The sequence below is a fragment of the Emys orbicularis genome, chromosome 4 (assembly GCF_028017835.1).
Source record: "Emys orbicularis isolate rEmyOrb1 chromosome 4, rEmyOrb1.hap1, whole genome shotgun sequence".
Lineage (NCBI taxonomy): Eukaryota > Metazoa > Chordata > Testudines > Emydidae > Emys > Emys orbicularis.
In genome coordinates this window covers 128088915-128108945 of record NC_088686.1, presented here as the reverse complement: position 1 = coordinate 128108945, position 20031 = coordinate 128088915, and the positions used below count along the sequence as shown (strand labels likewise).

The 20031-nt window shown below is 47.0% G+C and overlaps 1 protein-coding gene across 1 annotated transcript in view; it reads left to right on the top strand.

Annotated features, from left to right (window-relative positions):
- IPO9 (importin 9) overlaps nucleotides 1-20031 on the top strand; it is a 194319-nt gene that overhangs the window by 74513 nt on the left and 99775 nt on the right. Inside the window, exons 8-10 of the mRNA XM_065403806.1 lie at nucleotides 4739-4839; nucleotides 14543-14601; nucleotides 15206-15357. Of these exons, the coding sequence (XP_065259878.1) occupies nucleotides 4739-4839; nucleotides 14543-14601; nucleotides 15206-15357 (312 nt within the window). The remainder of the gene's footprint in view (nucleotides 1-4738; nucleotides 4840-14542; nucleotides 14602-15205; nucleotides 15358-20031) is intronic.

Genomic DNA, 20031 nt, shown 5'->3' with positions numbered 1-20031 from the left:
ATCCCTCCAAGCAGATTCGTGAGTTTCAAGATTTGAAAAGATTTACTTCTAGATAACCTTGGAATCTTCTTATATAGGTAATCACCTGTCTGTATGCCACTCTGATACCTAGAATGCCTGGAAACCGCTACAAGCATGTTTGAGAACTTTCTGTTCAGAATATCACTATGTTCAATCATCACTGGAATTCATGGTCTGTTACAGCAAAATGTTAAGTTCTCAGCCATTTTGACTTTATGAATTACTTGTATGATGTACAGCAACTGTAAGGCATGTATCTATGCCATGCCAAGAATACTAGACCATTGGGCTATCAGCGGTAACTCCACCAATCACTTTCGTTGCTCTACAGCTAAATTGCTTATTCCCTTGGTTGTATGAGGGAGATTGCACAGATGTTTGATTACTTGGCCCAACTGCCACACCCAGGTGACACAAAATACCCCAAATACATGTAGCCTCTCATCACAGCACACACCTTGCATTTGCCACCTGCAAATATCAGTAGTGTCCCAGAACAACCTCCAGACACAGCTTAGCACAAATCAACATGATCTCCCAGCACAATACACATGCTCACTCACCCTCACTCTCACTTACCATAAACTTGAGCAGCAAAGCCAGGGGTCATCACTAGTAGTACATTTAAGGAACTGGCTACATTTAAAAAGTTTAAGGTGTTAATTTTTTTTTTTGACCTATTAGTCATCACCATTTCTAATTATACTGCAGTGTTCATTGATAAATAGGGTTTGTTGTCAGATGGCTACTCAAGAATCTAAGTTTTCATATAACAAGATTGTTTATATCCCTCATGGTTGAATATTAACCTGAGAATGTGAATGTAATTTGTTGCAGTGTTGTCCACAGACTCAGAAAGACCGTCTGAATCAATAGCTGAGAGTCTTAATGATTTACGTTATGCAGGTTGTTGATTCAAAAACCTAAGGATGACAGTTTAAATATCACGATTGTTAATTATTTCACTGCAAGTTAGCTGACATTTCTTGCAAAAATAGTCTGATAAATGGGTTTGAAGCATACAAAGAACATAATACAAGGGACTTTGGGTGCAATATACTTAGTATGCAGTAACTTACATCACGAAGGCTCCAATTAAGTGACATTTTCAAAGTACCATCAGAGTATTACTGTAGTATTTCTTTACTACCACATGAAATCTAAAAAAGAAGATTTAGACATTCATGGTCCAATTGCACGTTAAGGTGATAGGGAAAGTTATGCTTATGTTTTTCTTACTGTTACTTGGAACAGGTTAACTGATTAATACTACTTCTCTCTCCTCCTCAGTTTTTGTATGTAGAAAATTAGGTAGTTTCCAATATTTTTGGAAAGATTTCAGCAGCACTACAATTTGTAGACATACTGTTGAGGAATAAAACACATTAGCCAGTACCTGCCAGAACTCCTTTACTGAGAATATCTGGCTTTAGCACTCTATGCTGCTACTGTTTGCTTACGATTGTGCCCACTATAAGCTAGGCTCTTTCCAGACATTTGAGGATGCTCCCTGTCCAGTATATAACAGGATTTAGGGGAAAGGAACAAAAATCGAACACCTGCTCCATCCAACCACCCATTCTCCCTGTCCCCTGACTGCCCCCAGAACCCTGCCCCTGACTGCCCCCTGCCGCCCCATCCAACCCCCCCTCTCCTTCCTGACTGCCTCCCCCCCGGGACTCCTGCCCCCATTCAACCCCCCTGTTCCCTGCCCTCTGACCGCCCCGACCCCTATCCACACTCCCATCCCCTGACCATCCTGAACTCCCCTGCCCTCTATCCAACCCCCCCCAGCTCCCTGCACCCTTACCGCGCTGCCTGGAGCACCGGTGGCTGGCGGCGCTACAACCGTGCCGCCCACAGCACCAGGACAGGCAGCCATGCCTTCCGGCTGGAGCCAGCCACGTTACAGGGCAGCAGAGAGCACCGTGTCAGGCCTCTGCTCTGCAGCTGCGCTGCCTGACAAGAGCTCGCAGCCCCACTGCCCAGAGCATTTCGCTGGCGTGAGCTGAGGCTGCAGGGGAGGGGGGACAGCAGGGGAGGGGCTGGGGGCTAGCCTCCCGGGCCAGGAGCTCAGGGGCCAGGCAGGAGGGTCCCGTGGGCCACATCTGGCCCACGGGCCTTAGTTTGCCCACCTCTGAGCAAGAGGAAGGAGATCCCCCTCCCCACCCCTTTGCAGGAAGGCAGAGCAGAGGCCATAGAGCAGAGCAGGAGAACAATGGGGTGTCAGGTGGGTCTGTTAAGAGCGGAGCTCACAGACACAACACTCACACACACCTGAGACAGACAGAGAGAGAGAGAAAATGTGTGCGCCAAGATGGCTTCTACAGTTGTATACAGTAGAACCTCAGAGTTATGCACACCAGAGTTACGAACTGCCCAGTCAACCACACACATCATTTGAACCAGAAGTACACAGTCAGGCAGCAGCAGAGACGGGGAAAAAAAAGAAAAGGTAGATACAGTATAGTACTGTGTTAAACATGATAAAGGGAAAGCAGCATTTTTCTTCTGCATAGTAAAGTTTCAAAGCTGTATTAAGTCATTGTTTAGTTGTAAACTTTTGAAAGAATGACCATAATTTTTGTTCAGTTATGGTGTTCGTAACTCTGAGATTCTACTGTAGCTGGCTTGGTGGTGTCCAGTTTGAACTCTGTCTTAACCATTGCCTCTCTTTGTTAACTTGAGGAGGGAGGGATAGTTCAGTGGTTTGAGCCTTGGCCTGCTAAACCCAGGGTTGTGAGTTCAATCCTTGAGGGGGCCACTTAGGGATCTGGGGGAAAAAATCTGTCTGGGGATTGGTCCTGCTTTGAGCAGGGGGTTGGACTAGATGATCTCCTGAGGTCCCTTCCAACCCTGATATTCTATGACTTTCAGATTCTGTTTTCCAGGTGACTAATGTATCGTTACCTTGTTTTGAAAATGCTGCCTGGTTTCACTGCAAATACTTACAGGGAGCATTGCACCCTGAAGGAGTAACGGACAGCTCTCCCATAGGGGTCTGGCTTGGCTGGATTCAGTCCAGAGAGCCATGGAGAGAGAGTGGGATTGACAGTGTCCAATGGCACGATTTCAGAGTCTTGGAGGATGCAGGCCTGCCCTGGGGAACTGTGTGGATCTCGGCACACTAAAGGGGGGAGGATGTCACTCCCAAGGGACTGGTTACAGGCAGGGACATGGACCAGACAGGGAGAGATACAAAATTGACAAGAAGCTACTTTGACGTTTAAATGATTTGCACTGATGGAAAATGGTGGATTTATGAATTTAGTAATGGAACATAGACATAGGTAATACAAACTTTGTAATGCTTCATCCTTGACCTCTGGCCTAACTGAGGAAACATTACAGAGTTTATGTATTGATTAATCTTAGTCTGCAGTGGTCAATAAGGGTTTGGTCTCCTGAGCAGTTACAGCATCAGGAAAATTATTATCAGTGTCATTAGAATGAGAGACCTGATGAGGAGATGAGAAAATTTGCAATTTACCACAAGTTCCCTTTTTAACAAATCCACTAAATAACTCCCACAAACACTGAAATACAACAGCAGATAGAGAGAGTGAGTGCAAAGTGTTTAGCCCTATGACTGTGATCACTCACATTTCCTGCTGGGAAGCCTTCCCCCTTGTCTTCATTGTTACAGTCACCAGTGGATTTCGTTGTTGCATTTCCAAGGCATGCAGGCTGGGATACAGTTTTTAAAGGTGTTATGCTGTTGCCCACTGGGGTTCATATATATTTATGGAGGTTTCAACCCCATTTCCTTATTTGAACTTCCACACTTAACTATGTTTGGGGTCCCCTATTTTTCATAGGTTAATTTGTTAGTTCCCCTTATACTCATTACAGTTTACATTAATCAGTCACCATAGCTTGATGCCTATACAGTAGAACCCTGTTTATTTGACCCTCCCTTAACTGGCTCTCTGGATTTACTGAACACCCAGGACTCCACTTTTGATTATTTGATCTGGCCCTGGTCCCAATTAGACCGGATAAATGGGTTCTACTGTATTCGCAAAAATCTCCAAAATACTTTAACTGGTACGTTACTGTATATATTTCCTAAATATCCGCAGTTAATACATCTATTCGTGTGACTGTCTTATCTTGTGACATAGTCACACATAGGCTGATGTGAGAAGCTAACCAATTTTTAGATCGGAGGCCTTGTTTGGATAAGTTAAATATCTTGCTGGTCTGAGGCATGTAGGCCCAGTATTACAAATTTCACTTCTACATCCTGAATATACCTGATAAGTTTTATCCTTGGCTACAGACCTAAAGAGGATCAATCCCTGTGGGTATCAGCAGTTCAGGTTCTGACACCTGTTACCCTGTATCTCTGACACTGACAAGGATGCAGAGTTAGAGGGTGGTAGTTGACGGAAAAGCCATCAGAGGGTAACCAGTGGCCTGAACCATGTTTAAAATAGTGATCTAAATGTGATAATTTTTTAATCTGTCTGCATCAAATGGCTTTTTATAGTGCTTATTTACCACAATATCTCAGCACTAGCATACTATTAAAATCCTGTTCATATCCTATTCTCCTCTGAGCCTTTCAGTCCTTGCCAAAGAGCAAATGTGAGCAGAATATTTCTGAGATTTTTGAAGAAAGTATTTTGCCAAGGTGACTTGTTCTAACTTCTTTAATCTGATACATTGAATGAATTTATCAATGAATTGTTCCATTGATGTTTTTGTATTCCAGGCCGTGACAGCCCTAGTGAAGAACTATCCTAAACACATGGTTTCCTCCATGCAGCAGATCCTGCCGATTGTTTGGAATACACTTACAGAAAGTGCAGCCTTATATCCTTTTTCCTAATGGTGTGTGGTTTAAAATAGAATAAAAGAGCTCTTGAGGCGTCTCATAAGAAGAAAGCAATTGTACACAGATCTTGTGCACAGATCTTGTACATTGCTCTTCAATTTGCCTACAGCTATCAGTTTACCATGACAGACAGAAAACAAAAGAAACAACTGGTTACATAAGCCTCAAATAACTTACTGCCCTTACTGTCTTACCAACTAATTCATAGATTTTTAAAACCAAAATGGACCATTGTGATCAATAGTCCAAGAATTTCACCCAGTAATTCCTGCATCATGCCTGTTAACCTGTGGTTAAACTAGAGCATTTCTTCTAGAGCTGGGGGGTCAAAGTAATTTCATAAGGTGTGCCTGATCTAACACCTTGCTACTTGGCTCAGGCCAATTTTGCTAGATTCCTGTACAGCAAACCTGGTTGGTCTTTAAATGCATACTAATGCTACTCACTGGGATTGGACCTACCTTCATGTAGGTATGGGGAGGGGACCGTGACAAGTCGATTATGGTCATTCTAATTAAAAAAAATAATAATAAAGGGCTTGTCTACATGGCCCCAGAGTTTGCACTATGGGGCTATGATTTGTAGAGTACTGCCCTCTATCTCCCCTGTGTGGACCCTGCTGGTGTGTTCTAAGTGTGCATTGATGTAATCCTGTTTCAAACACAACTAAATCAATGGATGCTAGCAGGTACTACATGGGGATTTAAATCACAATGCACTGATGTGCTCTCAAATCACACCCCAGTAGTATGAATTCTGGGTCTTGTGTAAACAAGCCTGAAGTTTCATGGGAAGTCTGTGGCAGGGTGGATTTGATTTAAATCACTAGTCAGGAAGACTCGATTTAATCATGGTTTTCTACATAAAAGTGCATTCTTGTTGGTTGTTATAACCTTAATACATATTCTTCACAACTCAGAGATAGATGTAGGTTTCATTTTTAGAAGGTACACACTATAAATTTTTAAACAGTGATTTATTTTGAAAAATTTTCAGATTAGTTTTACAGCTAAATCAGAAAATGAATGATTGTTTGGTTATTTCATTTACCAAAGGTAATTGAAGCAGATAGTTCACTTCCCAATGACTTCATAAATATCTTCAATTCAGCAGGTTGATCATTAATATTTGGAGGATTTTATTGCCATGCTGTATTAGGAGGAGAACATCACCAGACAGACATTTACTGTATATACTCGTTCATAAGCTGAATTTTTTTAGTAAAAAAGGGAAGCACCAGAGAAGGGGGTTGGCTTATGAACGGGCATAGACAGGGAGAGGTGGGACACAGCCTCTCCCCCCAACAGAGGGAGCAAGGAGAGGCAGCACAGCCAGCAGAGCCAGAAGGGAAGAGGCGGGACCAGAGTCTCTCCGCTTCTGGCCACGATGCTCTCCCCCTAGCCTTCAAAGCAGCTGCAGCTCCGGGACTGGCAGACTGCAGCCGTGCTGCTCGGCCCCGCCACCCAGAGCAGGCTGTGGCCACGCCGCCTGGCCCGCCGGAGCAGGCTGCGGCCGTGCCACCCAGCCTAGCCCGCTAGAACATGCTGCGGCCACGCCGCCTGGTCTGGTAACCCAGTCCGGTGCTTCACACCCTCCTAGTGAAATAGTGTTTCCTAATATCCAACCTAGACCACCCCCACTGCAACTTGAGACCACTGCTTCTTGTTCTGTCATCTGCCACCACTGAGAACAGCTGAGCTCCATCCTCTTTGGAACCCCCCTTCAGGTAGTTGAAGACTGCTATCAAATCCCCCCACACTCTTCTCTTTTGCAGACTAAACAAGCCCAGTTCCCTCAGCCTCTTCTCGTAAGTCATGTTCCCCAGCCCCCTGATCATTTTTGTTGCCCTCCACTGGACTCTCTCCAATTTGTCCACATCCTTTCTGTAGTGGGGGGCCCAAAACGGGATGCAGTACTCCAGATGTGGCCTCACCAGTTCTGAATAGAGGGGAATAATCACTTCCCTCAATCTGCTGGCAGTGCTCCTACTAATGCAGTCCAATATGCCGTTTGCCTTTTTGGCAACAAGGGCACACTGCTGACACATATCCAGCTTCTCATCCACTGCAGTCCCCAGGTCCTTTTCTGCAGAACTGCTGCTTAGCCAGTTGGTCCCTAGTCTGTAGCAGTGCATGGGATTCTTCCATCCTACGTGCAGGACTCTGCACTTGTCCTTGTTGAACCTCCTCAGATTTCTTTTGGCCGAATCCTCCAATTTGTCTAGGTCCCTCTGGACCCTATCCCTACCCTCCAGCGTATCTACGTCTCCCCCCAGCTTAGTGTCATCTGTGAACTTGCTGCGGGTGCAATCCATCCCATCATCCAGATAATTAATAAAGGTCTGACCCCTGCGGCACTCCGCTTGATACCGGCTGCCAACTAGACACCGAGCCGTTGATCACTACCCTTTGAGCCCGACAATCTAGCCAGCTTTCTAGCCACCTTATAGTCCATTCATCCAATCCATACTTTTTTAACTTGCTGGCAAAATCTTGGTACATATCTTCGTACAGTGGCTGGTTACACTCACTGTTAAAGATGCATCTTATTTCCAGTTTGATTTTTCTGACTTCAGCAGTTACATCTTGCTATGCCTTTGTCTGCTAGATTAAGGAGTCCTCTATTTCAGGGTTGGCCAACCTGTGGCTCCGGAGCCACATGCGACTCTTCAGAAGTTAATATGCGACTCCTTATATAGGCACCAACTCCGGGGCTGGAGCTACAGGCACCAACTTTCCAATGTGCCAGGGGGTGCTCACTGCTCAACCCCTGGCTCTGCCACAGGCCTTGCCCCCACTCCACCCCTTCCCACCCCTTCCCTTGAGCCTGCATTGCCCTCACTCCTCCCCCCCCCCCCCCCCCGAGCCTCCTGCATGCCACAAAACAACTGATCAGTTGGGACGGGGAGGGAGGGGGAGGTGCTGATTGGCGGGGCTGTCGGTGGGCGGGAGGCACTGGTAGCTGGGTGTGGGAGGGTAGCTGATGCGGGGCTGCTGACGTATTACTGTGACTCTTTGGCAGTGTACATTGGTAAATTCTGGCTCCTTCTCAGGCTCAGGTTGGCCACCCCTGCTCTATCTGATAGCTTTTCCCTGACGTGACATCTTAATCTTCTTTTGGATAAACTATATAGATTAAGCTTCTTTAGTAAAGCAGGTTTTCCAGACCATGAAACCTTAGAATCATAGAATATCAGGGTTGGAAGGGACCTCGGGAGGTCATCTAGTCCAACCCCCTGCTCAAAGCAGGATCAGTTCCCAACTAAATCATCCCAGCCAGGGCTTTGTCAAGCCTGACCTTAAAAACCTCTAAGGTAACCCATTCCAGTGCTTCACCATCCTCCTAGTGAAAAAGTTTTTCCTAATATCCAACCTAAACCTCCCCCACTGCAACTTGAGACCATTACTCCTTGTTCTGTCATCTGGTACCACTGGGAACAGTCTAGATCCATCCTCTTTGGAACCCCCTTTCAGGTAATTGAAAGCAGCTATCAAGTCCCCCCTCATTCTTCTCTTCTGCAGACTAAACAATCACAGTTCCTTCAGCCTATCCTCATAAATCATGTGCTCCAGCCCCCTAATCATTTTTGTTGCCCTCCGCTGGACTCTTTCCAGTTTTTCCACATCCTTCTTGTAGTGTGGGGCCCAAAACTGGACACAGTACTCCAGATGAGGCCTCACCAGTGTCGAATAGAGGGGAACGATCACGTCCCTCGATCTGCTGGCAATGCCCCTACTTATACAGCCCAGAATGCCGTTAGCCTTCTTGGCAACAAGGGCACACTGTTGACTCATATCCAGCTTCTCGTCCACTGTAACCCCTAGGTCCTTTTCTGCAGAACTGCTTCCTAGCCATTCGGTCCCTAGTCTGTAACAGTGAATGGGATTCTTCCGTCCTAAGTGCAGGACTCTGCACTTGTCCTTGTTGAACCTCATCAGATTTCTTTTGGCCCAATCCCCTAATTTGTCTAGGTCCCTCTGTATCCTATCCCTACCCTCCAGCGTATCTACCACTCCTCCCAGTTTAGTGTCATCTGCAAATTTTCTGAGGGTGCAATCCACGCCATCCTCCAGATCATTAATGAAGATATTGAACAAAACCGGCCCCAGGACCGACCCTTGGGGCACTCCGCTTGATACTGGCTGCCAACTAGACATGGAACCATTGATCACTACCCGTTGAGCCCGACGATCTAGCCAGCTTTCTATCCACCTTACAGTCCATTCATCCAGCCCATACTTCTTTAACTTGCTGGCAAGAATACTGTGGGAGACCGTATCAAAAGCTTTGCTAAAGTCAAGGAATAACACATCCACTGTTTTCCCCTCATCCACAGACCTAGTTATCTCCTCATAGAAGGCAATTAGGTTAGTCAGGCATGACTTGCCCTTGGGGAAGCCATGCTGACTGTTCCTGATCACTTTCCTCTCCTCTAAGTGCTTCAGAATTGATTCCTTGAGGACCTGTTCCATGATTTTTCCAGGGACTGAGGTGAGGCTGACTGGCCTGTAGTTTCCTGGATCCTCCTCCTTCCCTTTTTTAAAGATGGGGACTACATTAGCCTTTTTCCAGTCATCCGGGACCTCCCCCGATTGCCGTGAGTTTTCAAAGATAATGGCCAATGGCTCTGCAATCACATCCGCCAACTCCTTTAGCACCCTCGAATGCAGCGCATCCGGCCCCATGGACTTGTGCTCGTCTAGTTTTTCTAAATAGTCCCGAACCACTTCTTTCTCCACAGAGGGCTGGTCACCTTCTCCCCATACTGTGCTGCCCAGTGCAGCAGTCTGGGAGCTGACCTTGTTCGTGAAGACTGAGGCAAAAAAAGCATTGAGTACATTAGCTTTTTCCACATCCTTTGTCACTAGATTGCCTCCCTCATTCAGTAAGGGACCCACACTTTCCTTGACTTTCTTTTTGTTGGTAACATACCTGAAGAAACCCTTCTTGTTACTCTTAACATCTCTTGCTAGCTGCAACTCCAAGTGTGATTTGGCCTTCCTGATTTCACTCCTGCATGCCTGAGCAATATTTTTATACTCCTCCTTGGTCATTTGTCCAATCTTCCACTTCTTGTAAGCTTCTTTTTTGCGTTTTAGATCAGCAAGGATTTCAATGTTAAGCCAAGCTGGTCGCCTGCCATATTTACTATTCTTTCTACACATCGGGATGTCTTTTTTCCTGCAACCTCAATAAGGATTCTTTAAAATACAGCCAGCTCTCCTGGACTCATTTCCCCCTCATGTTATTCTCCCAGGGGATCCTGCCCATCAGTTCCCTGAGGGAGTCAGTCTGCTTTTCTGAAGTCCAGGGTCCATATTCTGCTGCTCTCCTTTCTTCCTTGTGTCAGGATCCTGAACTCAACCATCTCATGGTCAGTGCCTCCCAGGTTCCCATCCACTTTTGCTTCCCCTACTAATTCTTCCCGGTTTGTGAGCAGCAGGTTTAGAAGAGCTCTGCCCCTAGTTGGTTCCTCCAGCAATTGCACCAGGAAATTGTCCCCTACGCTTTCCAAAAACTTCCTGGATTGTCTGTGCACTGCTGTATTGCTCTCCCAGCAGATATCAGGGTGATTAAAGTCTCCCATGAGAACCAGTGCCTGCGATCTAGTAACTTCTGCTAGTTGCCGGAAGAAAGCCTCATCCACCTCATTCCCCTGGTCTGGTGGTCTATAGCAGATTCCCACCAAGACATCACCCTTGTTGCTCACACTTCTAAACTTAATCCAGAGAGACTCAGATTTTTCTGCAGTTTCATACCGGAGCTCTGAGCAGTCATACTCCTCTCTTACATACAATGCAACTCCCCCACCTTTTCTGCCCTACCTGTCCTTCGTGAACAGTTTATATCCATCCATGACAGTACTCCAGTCATGTGAGTTATCCCACCAAGTCTCTGTTATTCCAATCTCATCATAGTTCCTTGTCAGTGCCAGGACTTCCAGTTCTCCTTGCTTGTTTCCCAGGCTTCTTGCATTTGTTTATAAGCACTTAAGATAACTCGCTGATTGTCCTGCTTTCTCAGTCTGAGACAGGAGTCCTCCCCTCTTGCACTCTCCTGCTCGTGCTTCCTCCCGGTATCCCATTTCCCCACTTACCTCAGGGCTTTGGTCTCCTTCCCCCGGTGAACCTAGTTTAAAGCCCTCCTCACTAGGTTAGCCAGCCTGCTTGCGAAGATGCTCTTCCCTCTCTTCGTTAGGTGGAGCCCGTCTCTGCCTAGCACTCATGTCAAGGCTGTATCCCTACTTTGAACTTTAGGGTACAAATGTAGGGGCCTGCATGAAAACTGCTAAGCTTATCTACCAGCTTAGCTCTGGTCCCGCTGCCACCATTCTCGATGGATTCCCTCCCTGGGAAGCCTTGAGAAACCTTTCACCAATTTCCTGGTGAATACAGATCCAAACTGCTTGGATCTTAACAAGGAGAAATTGACCCTTCCCCCCTCCTTCCTTTCACCAACTCCTGGTGAATACAGATCCAAACCCCCTTTGGATCTTAAAACAAGGAGAAATCAATCAGGTTCTTAAAAAGAAGGCTTTTAATTAAAGCAAAAGGTAAAAATCATCTCTGCAAAATCAGTATGGAAAATAACTTTACAGGGTAATCAAACTTAAAGAGCTCAGAGGAATCCCCTCTGTCTTAGGTTCAAAGTATAGCAAACAAGATAAGCACTCTGGTAAAAGGTACATTTACAAGTTGAGAAAACAAAGTAAATCTAAGACGCCTTGCCTGGCTTTTACTTACAATTTTGAAATAAGAGAGACTTGTTTAGAAAGATGGGGAGAACCTGGATTGATGTCTGGTCCCTCTCAGTCCCAAGAGCGAACAACCCCTTAAACAAAGGACACACACAAAAGCCTTTCCCCCCCCAAGATTTGAAAGTATCTTGTCCCCTTATTGGTCCTCTGGGTCAGGTGTGTCAGCCAGGTTACCCGAGCTTCTTAACCCTTTACAGGTAAAAGGATTTTAGAGTCTCTGACCAGGAGGGACTTTAGTACTGTACACAGTATGGCTGTCACCCTTCCCTTTATAGTTATGACAACTCCTCCTTGGAACACCATCCCATGGTCGAAGAATCTTGTAGCTCTTCTCTGAACCCATATTTTAGTACCTTTTTTTAAAAAGTGTGAACATCAGAACTGGACACCATATTTCAGTAGTAGTTAAAGAAGCGAGTGAAGGAATTCTACACTCACCCTTTTGACTGGAGAGGCTATGGTTCTTCTAGAGATTGCAGAGTCCCAGGCCACTTTATATCAATAGCCCAGGCATGGTCTTTCTCTTCTTTTATCATAGAACTGGAAGGGACCTTGAGGAATCATCTAGTCCAGTCCCCTGCACTCAAGGCAGGACTAAGTATTATCTATACCATCCCTGACAGGTGTTTGTCCAACCTGCTCTTAAAAATCCCCAATGATGGCGATTCCACAGCCTCCCTAGGCAATTTATTCCAGTGCTTAACCACCCTGACAGTTAGGAAGTTTTTCCTAATGTCCAACCTAAACCGTCCTTGCTGCAATTTAAGCCCATTGCTTCTTGTCCTATCCTCAGAGGTTAAGAAGAACAATTTTTCTCCCTGCTCCTTGTAACAACCTTTTATGTACTTGAAAAAGGTTATCATGTCTCCTCTGTCTTCTCTTCTCCAGACTCAACAAACCCAGTTTTTTCAGTCTTCCCTCATAGGTCATGTTTTCTAGACTTTTAATCACTTTTGTTGCTCTTCTCTGGACTTTCTTCAATTTGTCTACATCTTTCCTGAAATGTGGCACCCAGAACTGGACACAGTACTCTAGCTGAGGCCTAATCAGCGCAGAGTAGAGCAGAAGAATTACTTCTCGTGTTTTGCTTACAATACTCCTGCTAATACATCCCAGAATGATGTTCGCTTATTTTGCAACAGCGTTACACTGTTGACTCATATTTAGCTTGTGATCCACTATGATCCCCAGATCCGTTTCCACAGTACTCCTTCCTAGGCAGTCATTTCCCTTTTTTATGTGTGCAACTGATTGTTCCTTCCTAAGTGAAGTACTTTGCATTTGTCCTTATTGAATTTCATCCTATTTACTTCAGACCGTTTCTCCAGTTTATCCAGATGATTTTGAATTTTAATCCTATCCTCCAAAGCACTTGCAACCACTCCCAGCTTTATACGTGTACTCTCTATGTCATTATCTAAATCATTGATGAAGATCCTGAACAGAACCAGACCCAGAATTGATCCCCCCACTCATTATGCCCTTTCAGCATGATTGTTAACCACTGATAACTACTCCCTGGGAACGGTTTTCCACCTTATAGTGGCTCCATCTTGGTAGTATTTCCCTAGTTTGTTTATGAGAAGGTCATGCGAGACAGTATCAAAAGCTTTACTAAAGTCAAGATATACCACATCTACTGCTTCTTCCCTATCCACAAGGCTTGTTAGCTTTCTTTTACAGGGTATCAGGTTGGTTTAACACTATTTGTTCTTGACAAATCCATGCTGACTGTTACTTATCACCTCATTATCTTCTAGGTGTTTGCAAATTGATTTCTTAATTATTTGCTCCATTATCTTTCTGGGTACAGAAGTTAAGATGACTGGTCTGTAATTCCCCGGGTTGTCTTTATTTTCCTTTTTATAGTTGGGCACTATATTTGCCCTTTTCCTGTCTTCTGGAATGTCTCCCGTCTTCCATGACTTTTCAAAGATAATTTCTAATGGCTCAGATATCTCCTCAGTCAGCTCTTTGAGCAGTCTAGGATGCATTTAATCAGGCCCTGGTGATTTGAAGACATTTAACTTGTCTAAGTAATTTTTGACTTGTTCTTTCCCTATTTTATACTCTGATCCTACCTCATTTTCACTGGCATTCACTATGTTAGACATCCAATCGCCACCAACCTTCTTGGTGAAAACCAAAACAAAGTCATTAAGCACCTCTACCATTTCTACATTTTCTGTTATTGTCTCTCCCCACCCCCCCCCATCATTGAGTAACGGGCTAATCGGAACATCTTGTGTTCTAAAATCTTGCTGCTATATGTTGGATGGTATATACAGCTGGTATATACAGCTACGTTTAGGAGCATAGAGGATTAAAAGGAGTAAAAAGAATTGCTAGAAGGTTTTAGCTTCACAGAATGGTGTTTTGGGTGTCAGTATCACTGAGAAATATTTTCTAGTGGATCACTCTTAATTTGACTTGTAACTTGGATCTTTCTCTTAGACTTTCTCCCCCCCACCCCTTTTTTTTTTTTTTTTTTTTTTTTGCTGGTGTAAATTTTCAGTTAGAAACCAAACTTTCTGCCCTGAGGTTCCATTGATATTAAAATCTCATTAGTGAGAATGAAGTTTTAGATCATACCTTCCCTCATCCACACACTATCCTCAGTGGATTTTTAAAATGAATCAAAAGATGTCATCTGAAATCTGTCAATGAACATAATTATATTGTCTGTCTTTAACAAATCTACTTGGAAAAATTAATACAGGTTACTCTTGCTTTTATACATTTCATGTTTAATTATTCTACTTGAAATACAATGATGACTTTTTGCTGTAATGTGAAAACTAATTTGCTTTAGGAAATCATATAAAGACTTAATAATTTGAGTGGGTTTGTTACTGAATAGAAGCAATCCTCTAATAATGTGTAAGCTAAACGGTTGCTCTTATTTACTTAACTACTTGCTATACCTATGTGAGAACAGAAGTGAATTATACAGAAGAGGTAGAGGACCCTGTGGATTCTGATGGTAAGTGCTAGTAATGATACACTTCTGTTCTCTGTAGGGAGAGAGTAGGGAAACGCATCTAAACAAATACTGATTTCAGAACAATGACCTAGACAAATTTGTATTCCTGTTTCTGTATATACTGTTTGCTTATATGCAACTGTGGTGGTGGAGTGGGGTTTGACGTTCTGTGAGTTACACCAAAGGATTGTAGTTCATTGATTTTCCAGCTAGCATTGAAGAGTAAGGCTATTGTTAAAGGGACACTGGTTACATTCTTTTAAAAATGCAATCATTTCCTTGTCTGTTAGAAAATCCCTGGCCATATGTGTAATTTTTATCTCCTTGGCCATGAAGAACACAGGACTTCTGTCAAAACTGGACAGTGTTGCCACTTAATCATTCCAAGAGGGTGCTATGAAATGCAAGGGGTGGCAGGCTTCTCCTAAGGTGGAACAGTGTTGTCTCAGCAGTAGTCCCAGCTCTCGCTACCCCAGGAGCGAGACCAGAGATTATCTTGCCTGACCTGTTAACAGACTGTAATATTAATATTTGCCAGTCATTTATGCAGGTCCATGATTCGACACAGTCAGTTGTGAAACTTTCCCCTTGTTTCTTTGTTCAGGTGAAGTGTTGGGCTTTGAAAACCTAGTGTTCAGCATATTTGAGTTTGTACATGCCTTGTTGGAAAATCACAAATTTAAAAGCACAGTGAAGAAAGCTTTGCCAGAGCTGATATATTACATCATTCTCTACATGCAGATCACAGAGGAGCAGGTAAGTGAACATGTAGAAAGTAAAAGAGGCAAACAATGGAATCCTGTTCACATGAGAGATTAAAACTAGCAGATGAAGCACTAGAAAGGATTTGGGTGGGAAGGAGTTATGATTAAGGCTATCTTTTAGTCACGGGCATTTTTAGTAAAAGTCATGGACAGGTTACGGGCAATAAACAAAAAGTCACGGCCCCACGACCTGTCCATGACTTTTACTAAAAATACCTGTGACTAAATCTTCTCTGCTGGGAGGGGGGTGCTCCTGAAGACTGCCGCTGAGGCAGGCGGGGTCCCCCAGCAGTCCTGAACCACTGCTCCAGGGCAGTGCCAGGGACCAGCTGCCTGGGGCTGCCAGAGCAGCGGCTGGCCCGGGGCTTCTCCAGCTGCTGGTGTGGTCCTGGGGTCAACCACACCAGCACTGCAAAATTCATGGAGGTCACGGAAGCCATGACTTCCGTGAATGATCTACAGCCTTAATCATAACTGAATAGGTGTCTTCTGTTTATTTCCTATGTTTTTGTTTATTAGTCACAGAGGTTAAGGCCAGAAGGAACCACTAGATCATCTTGTCTGACCTCCTGTATATCACAGGCCACCAACGCCACCCAGCACCACACACTAAACCCAACAGAAATGAGACCAAAGTAAATGAGTCCCACAGGAGACTATACTATTGTGTGCCACAGGCAGAGAATAGGAGGGACCAAGGTGACCCAGTGCTAGAGGCCCCGATAATGGCAGGGTAATGATTAAATGAGAGAGACACAGATAATCCTGGCAAGTGACCTGTACCCACACACTGGAGGGGAAGGCAAAAATCCTCAGGGTCACTTTCATTCTGACCTGGGGGGAAATTTCTTCCTGACCCCCCATATGGCGATCTGTTAGATCCTGAGACTGTGAGCAAGAATCAGCCAGACAAGGACCCGAGAGAGAGAGACTGCTGATGCTATCTCAGAGCCCTGGCTCACCCCACCTAGTGGCCTGTCTCCAGTCATGGCCATCCCTGATGCTTCAGAGAACGCAGACTTTAAAAAAAAAAAAAAAAAAACCCCTCCGAGAATACACTGTGGGGAAGGGAATTCCTTTCTGACCGCTGCTGGTAATTGCTGAAGCCCTTCTCCCCCTCTCCCTCCGTCACAAACATAAGAACATAACGGCGGCCATACTGAGTTAGACCAAAGATCCATCTAGCCCAGTATCCTGTCTTCCGACAGTGGCCAATGCCAGATTCCCCAGAGGGAATGAACAGAACAGGTAAATATCAAGTGATCCATTCCTTGTCACCCATTCCCAGCTTCTGGCAAACAGAGGCTAGGGACACCATCCCTGCCCATCCTGGCTAATAGCCATTGATGGACCTATCCTCCATGAATTTATCTAGTTCTTTTTTGAACTCTGTTATAGTCTTGGCCTTCACAATATCCTCTGGCAAGGAGTTCCACAGATTGACTGTATGTTGTGTGAAAAAATACTTCCTTTTGTTTGTTTTAAACCTGCTACCTATTAATTATATCGGGTAACCCCTAGTTCTTTTTCGAGTGATTGTTCATGTCCATTCCAAGCAGGTGTGTGCGCGCCGCGTGCACGCCAGCCGGAAGATTTTACTATAGTAGCGTCCGTTGGGTCGGCTTCGGCGCCCCCTGGAGTGGCGCCTTCATGGCGCTGTATATAGGGGCCAGCCGACCCTCCACCCCCTCAGTTCCTTCTTACCGCCGGTGACGGCTAGCTGGAACTTCGCTTGCTCTTCAGCAATCGTAGCAGTGTTCCATCGTTGTTGTTGTAAATAGTTAGTTAGTTTGTTGTTAAGTGTTAGCTTAGTTAGTTATTACTTGGGGGGGGTTTCCCAAGTTTTCGTTGCCCTGCTGGGGCATGCCCGGGTCCCCAGGGTTCAAACTCTGCCGGGACTGCGGGAAATTCATGCCGAAGAGTGACCCGCACTCTTCGTGCTTGAGGTGCCTAGGCGAGAGCCACCAAAAAGACAGGTGCAGTATCTGCAGGGCTTTTCGCCCCAGGACTCTCAAAGATAGAGAGCAGAGACTTAAAGTCCTCCTAATGGAGGCGGCCCTGCGGCCGCAATCAGATCCCGGGCCTACTGAGACGGCACCGAGCACTTCATCCTCGGTGCGCAGTGCTCCGGCGCCGGAGATGAGTCGTGAGGCCAAGGCCACCAAACCCCGGCACCGGAGAGAGTCGGCGCACAAGAAACCGTCCTCTGTGAGACACCGTTCCCCATCGCCAGTGCCGGTTAAAAAGAACAGGCCGGTGAGGGATCGTTCTCCACACCGGGACTCTAAAGGGCCAGCGCCGTCCACGTCTACTACGGGACAATTCGCGCCACAGACCCATCCGGCCATCCCGTTGACTCCCACCCCGGAGAGGGTACGGTCGAGTCCAGAAAGGCCTAGATCCCCGGACACGATGGAGGAAGTGCGCCTCCCATCGACGCCGGAGGCGTTCGAGGCCGCCTCAGACCTCTTGAACCTCCCGGTGCTGGCGTCGCTGCACCGGTGCGGAGAACCTCTGACTACCGCTCGTCCCCATTATCAATCTAGGGGTAAACCGGCATTGCTCTCGCCGCGCTCCCCGCGCCGCGCCACTCTAGCGGCACCAGTGCAGACAGCACCCTCTATGGCGACGGTGGGTACCGCGCCTCCTATGTCCTCCTACTCGGAAACTTCGGACTCGCAGGCGGACTCATACCGCTCTAACAGATCGAGAAGTAGGCGATCGTCGTTGCGTACGAGTGCCCAGCCATACCCACCACAGTGGCGGCAGCAGCAGCAGTGGCAACCGCCCCCCCAGTGGCCGTTCTGGACGCCGTGGGCCTACCACCAGTCAGTGGGTCAGGCGTACGGACCCCGCTTACGAGCCGCATCTGTCTCTTCGACGTCCGCGGTACCGCCGCTAATGCCACCACCACCAGCATCGCTGTCTGACAGGAGTGTGCCACAGAGGGACACAGCACCGCCTAGCCAGACAGCGGCACCGATGGGGACCTTGCTCCCAGCACCGCAGGCACCGCCCAGCACGCCTCGTCGCTCGGTGTCGACCCCGGTACCGGCCGCGGTGCCACATCCTGAGTCTGCACCGGCCGCGCAGCCTGAGTACCGTGTGCTGCAGGCCCTCATAGAGGGAGAGGGGGTAGATGAAGGCTGTCTTCAAGGGATCTCTTCCTCCTCCTCTCCGGATGAGGCAGTAGCGGGAACTTCAACGGCACCAGCCCTGGAGGACAATAGGATCCTCCAACAACTGCTTACTCGAGCAGCCCAAAGCCTCTCGATCCAGACTGAGGAGATCAAGGTGGACACGGATCCGGTGATTGATATCCTGACCCCGTCAGGCCCATCCAGGGTAGCCCTACCTCTCATAAAGACCATTACGGACACATCCCGCACCTTGTGGCAAACCCCTGCCTCATTGGCCCCTACGGCCAAAAGGACTGAGAGGCGATATTTCGTTCCAACCAAGGGCTATGAACAGCTTTATACACACCCTCCCCCGGACTCCCTGGTGGTGAATGCCGCCAACCAGAGGGAGCGCCAGGGTTTTCAGGGGGCTACGCCTAAGAATAGAGAGGCCAAAAAGTTGGATCTGTTCGGGCGCAAGGTTTATTCAACGGGGGGCCTGCAGTTGCGCATTGCCCAATCAGCAAGCCATAGTGAGCCGGTATGGACACAACACGTGCTCGGCTTTGTCTAGGTTCACGGACCTCCTTCCGCAGGAGTCGCGAACTGAGTTTTCAGCCCTGGTTGAGGAGGGAAGATTGATTAGCCGGGCTTCCCTACAGGCGGCCCTGGATGCGGACGATTCAGCTTCACGCACGTTGACGACTGGTCTGGTCATGAGGCGTGGAGCCTGGCTTCAAGTATCCGGCCTCCCTCACGAGGTCCAACAAACGATCCAGGACCTCCCTTTCGAAGGGCCCACGCTCTTCTCGGAGAAAACCGATAAGAGGCTTCATAGCCTAAAAGGACTCACGGACCACTCTCCGTTCACTAGGCCTCCACACCCCTGTCACTCAGCGGAGACCGTTTAGGCCACCGCAGGCCCCTCGGCCGTACCAACCTCAAAATCGAGGGGATGCCTTGCGCAGAAGGCCAAGAACGGGCAGGAGGAGGCAACAACAGCAGCCCTTCGGACAGTCTTCTACCCAACCAAGGCCTACACAGGGGCCTAGACCACCATTTTGATGGCCCGGTCGAGGACGACCTCCAGGTCAGAACTCTGGATCCTACCAACCTTACCTTTTCGTCACGTCTGTCCCCCTTCTATCGTGCATGGGCCCGGGTCACATCCGACGCTTGGGTGCTTCGCACGGTAAAGGAGGGATATTCTATCCAGTTTTTCTCCCTCCCGCCCCACCAGCCCCCCTCCCCGTCCCTCTTCAGGGACCCTTCTCACAAGCAACTTCTACTTCAAGAAGTTCAGTCCCTCCTCGCATCAGGGGCAGTAGAGGAGGTTCCTCAGGAGCTACGGGGCAAGGGCTTCTATTCTCGATATTTCCTAATACCGAAAGTGAAAGGGGGCCTCAGACCCGTTCTAGACTTGCGCGGTCTCAACAAGTTTGTGAAGAAGCTCAAGTTCCGCATGCTCTCCCTGTCCTTCATCATTCCTTCCATGGATCCAGGAGACTGGTATGCCGCCCTCGACTTAAAGGACGCATACTTTCATA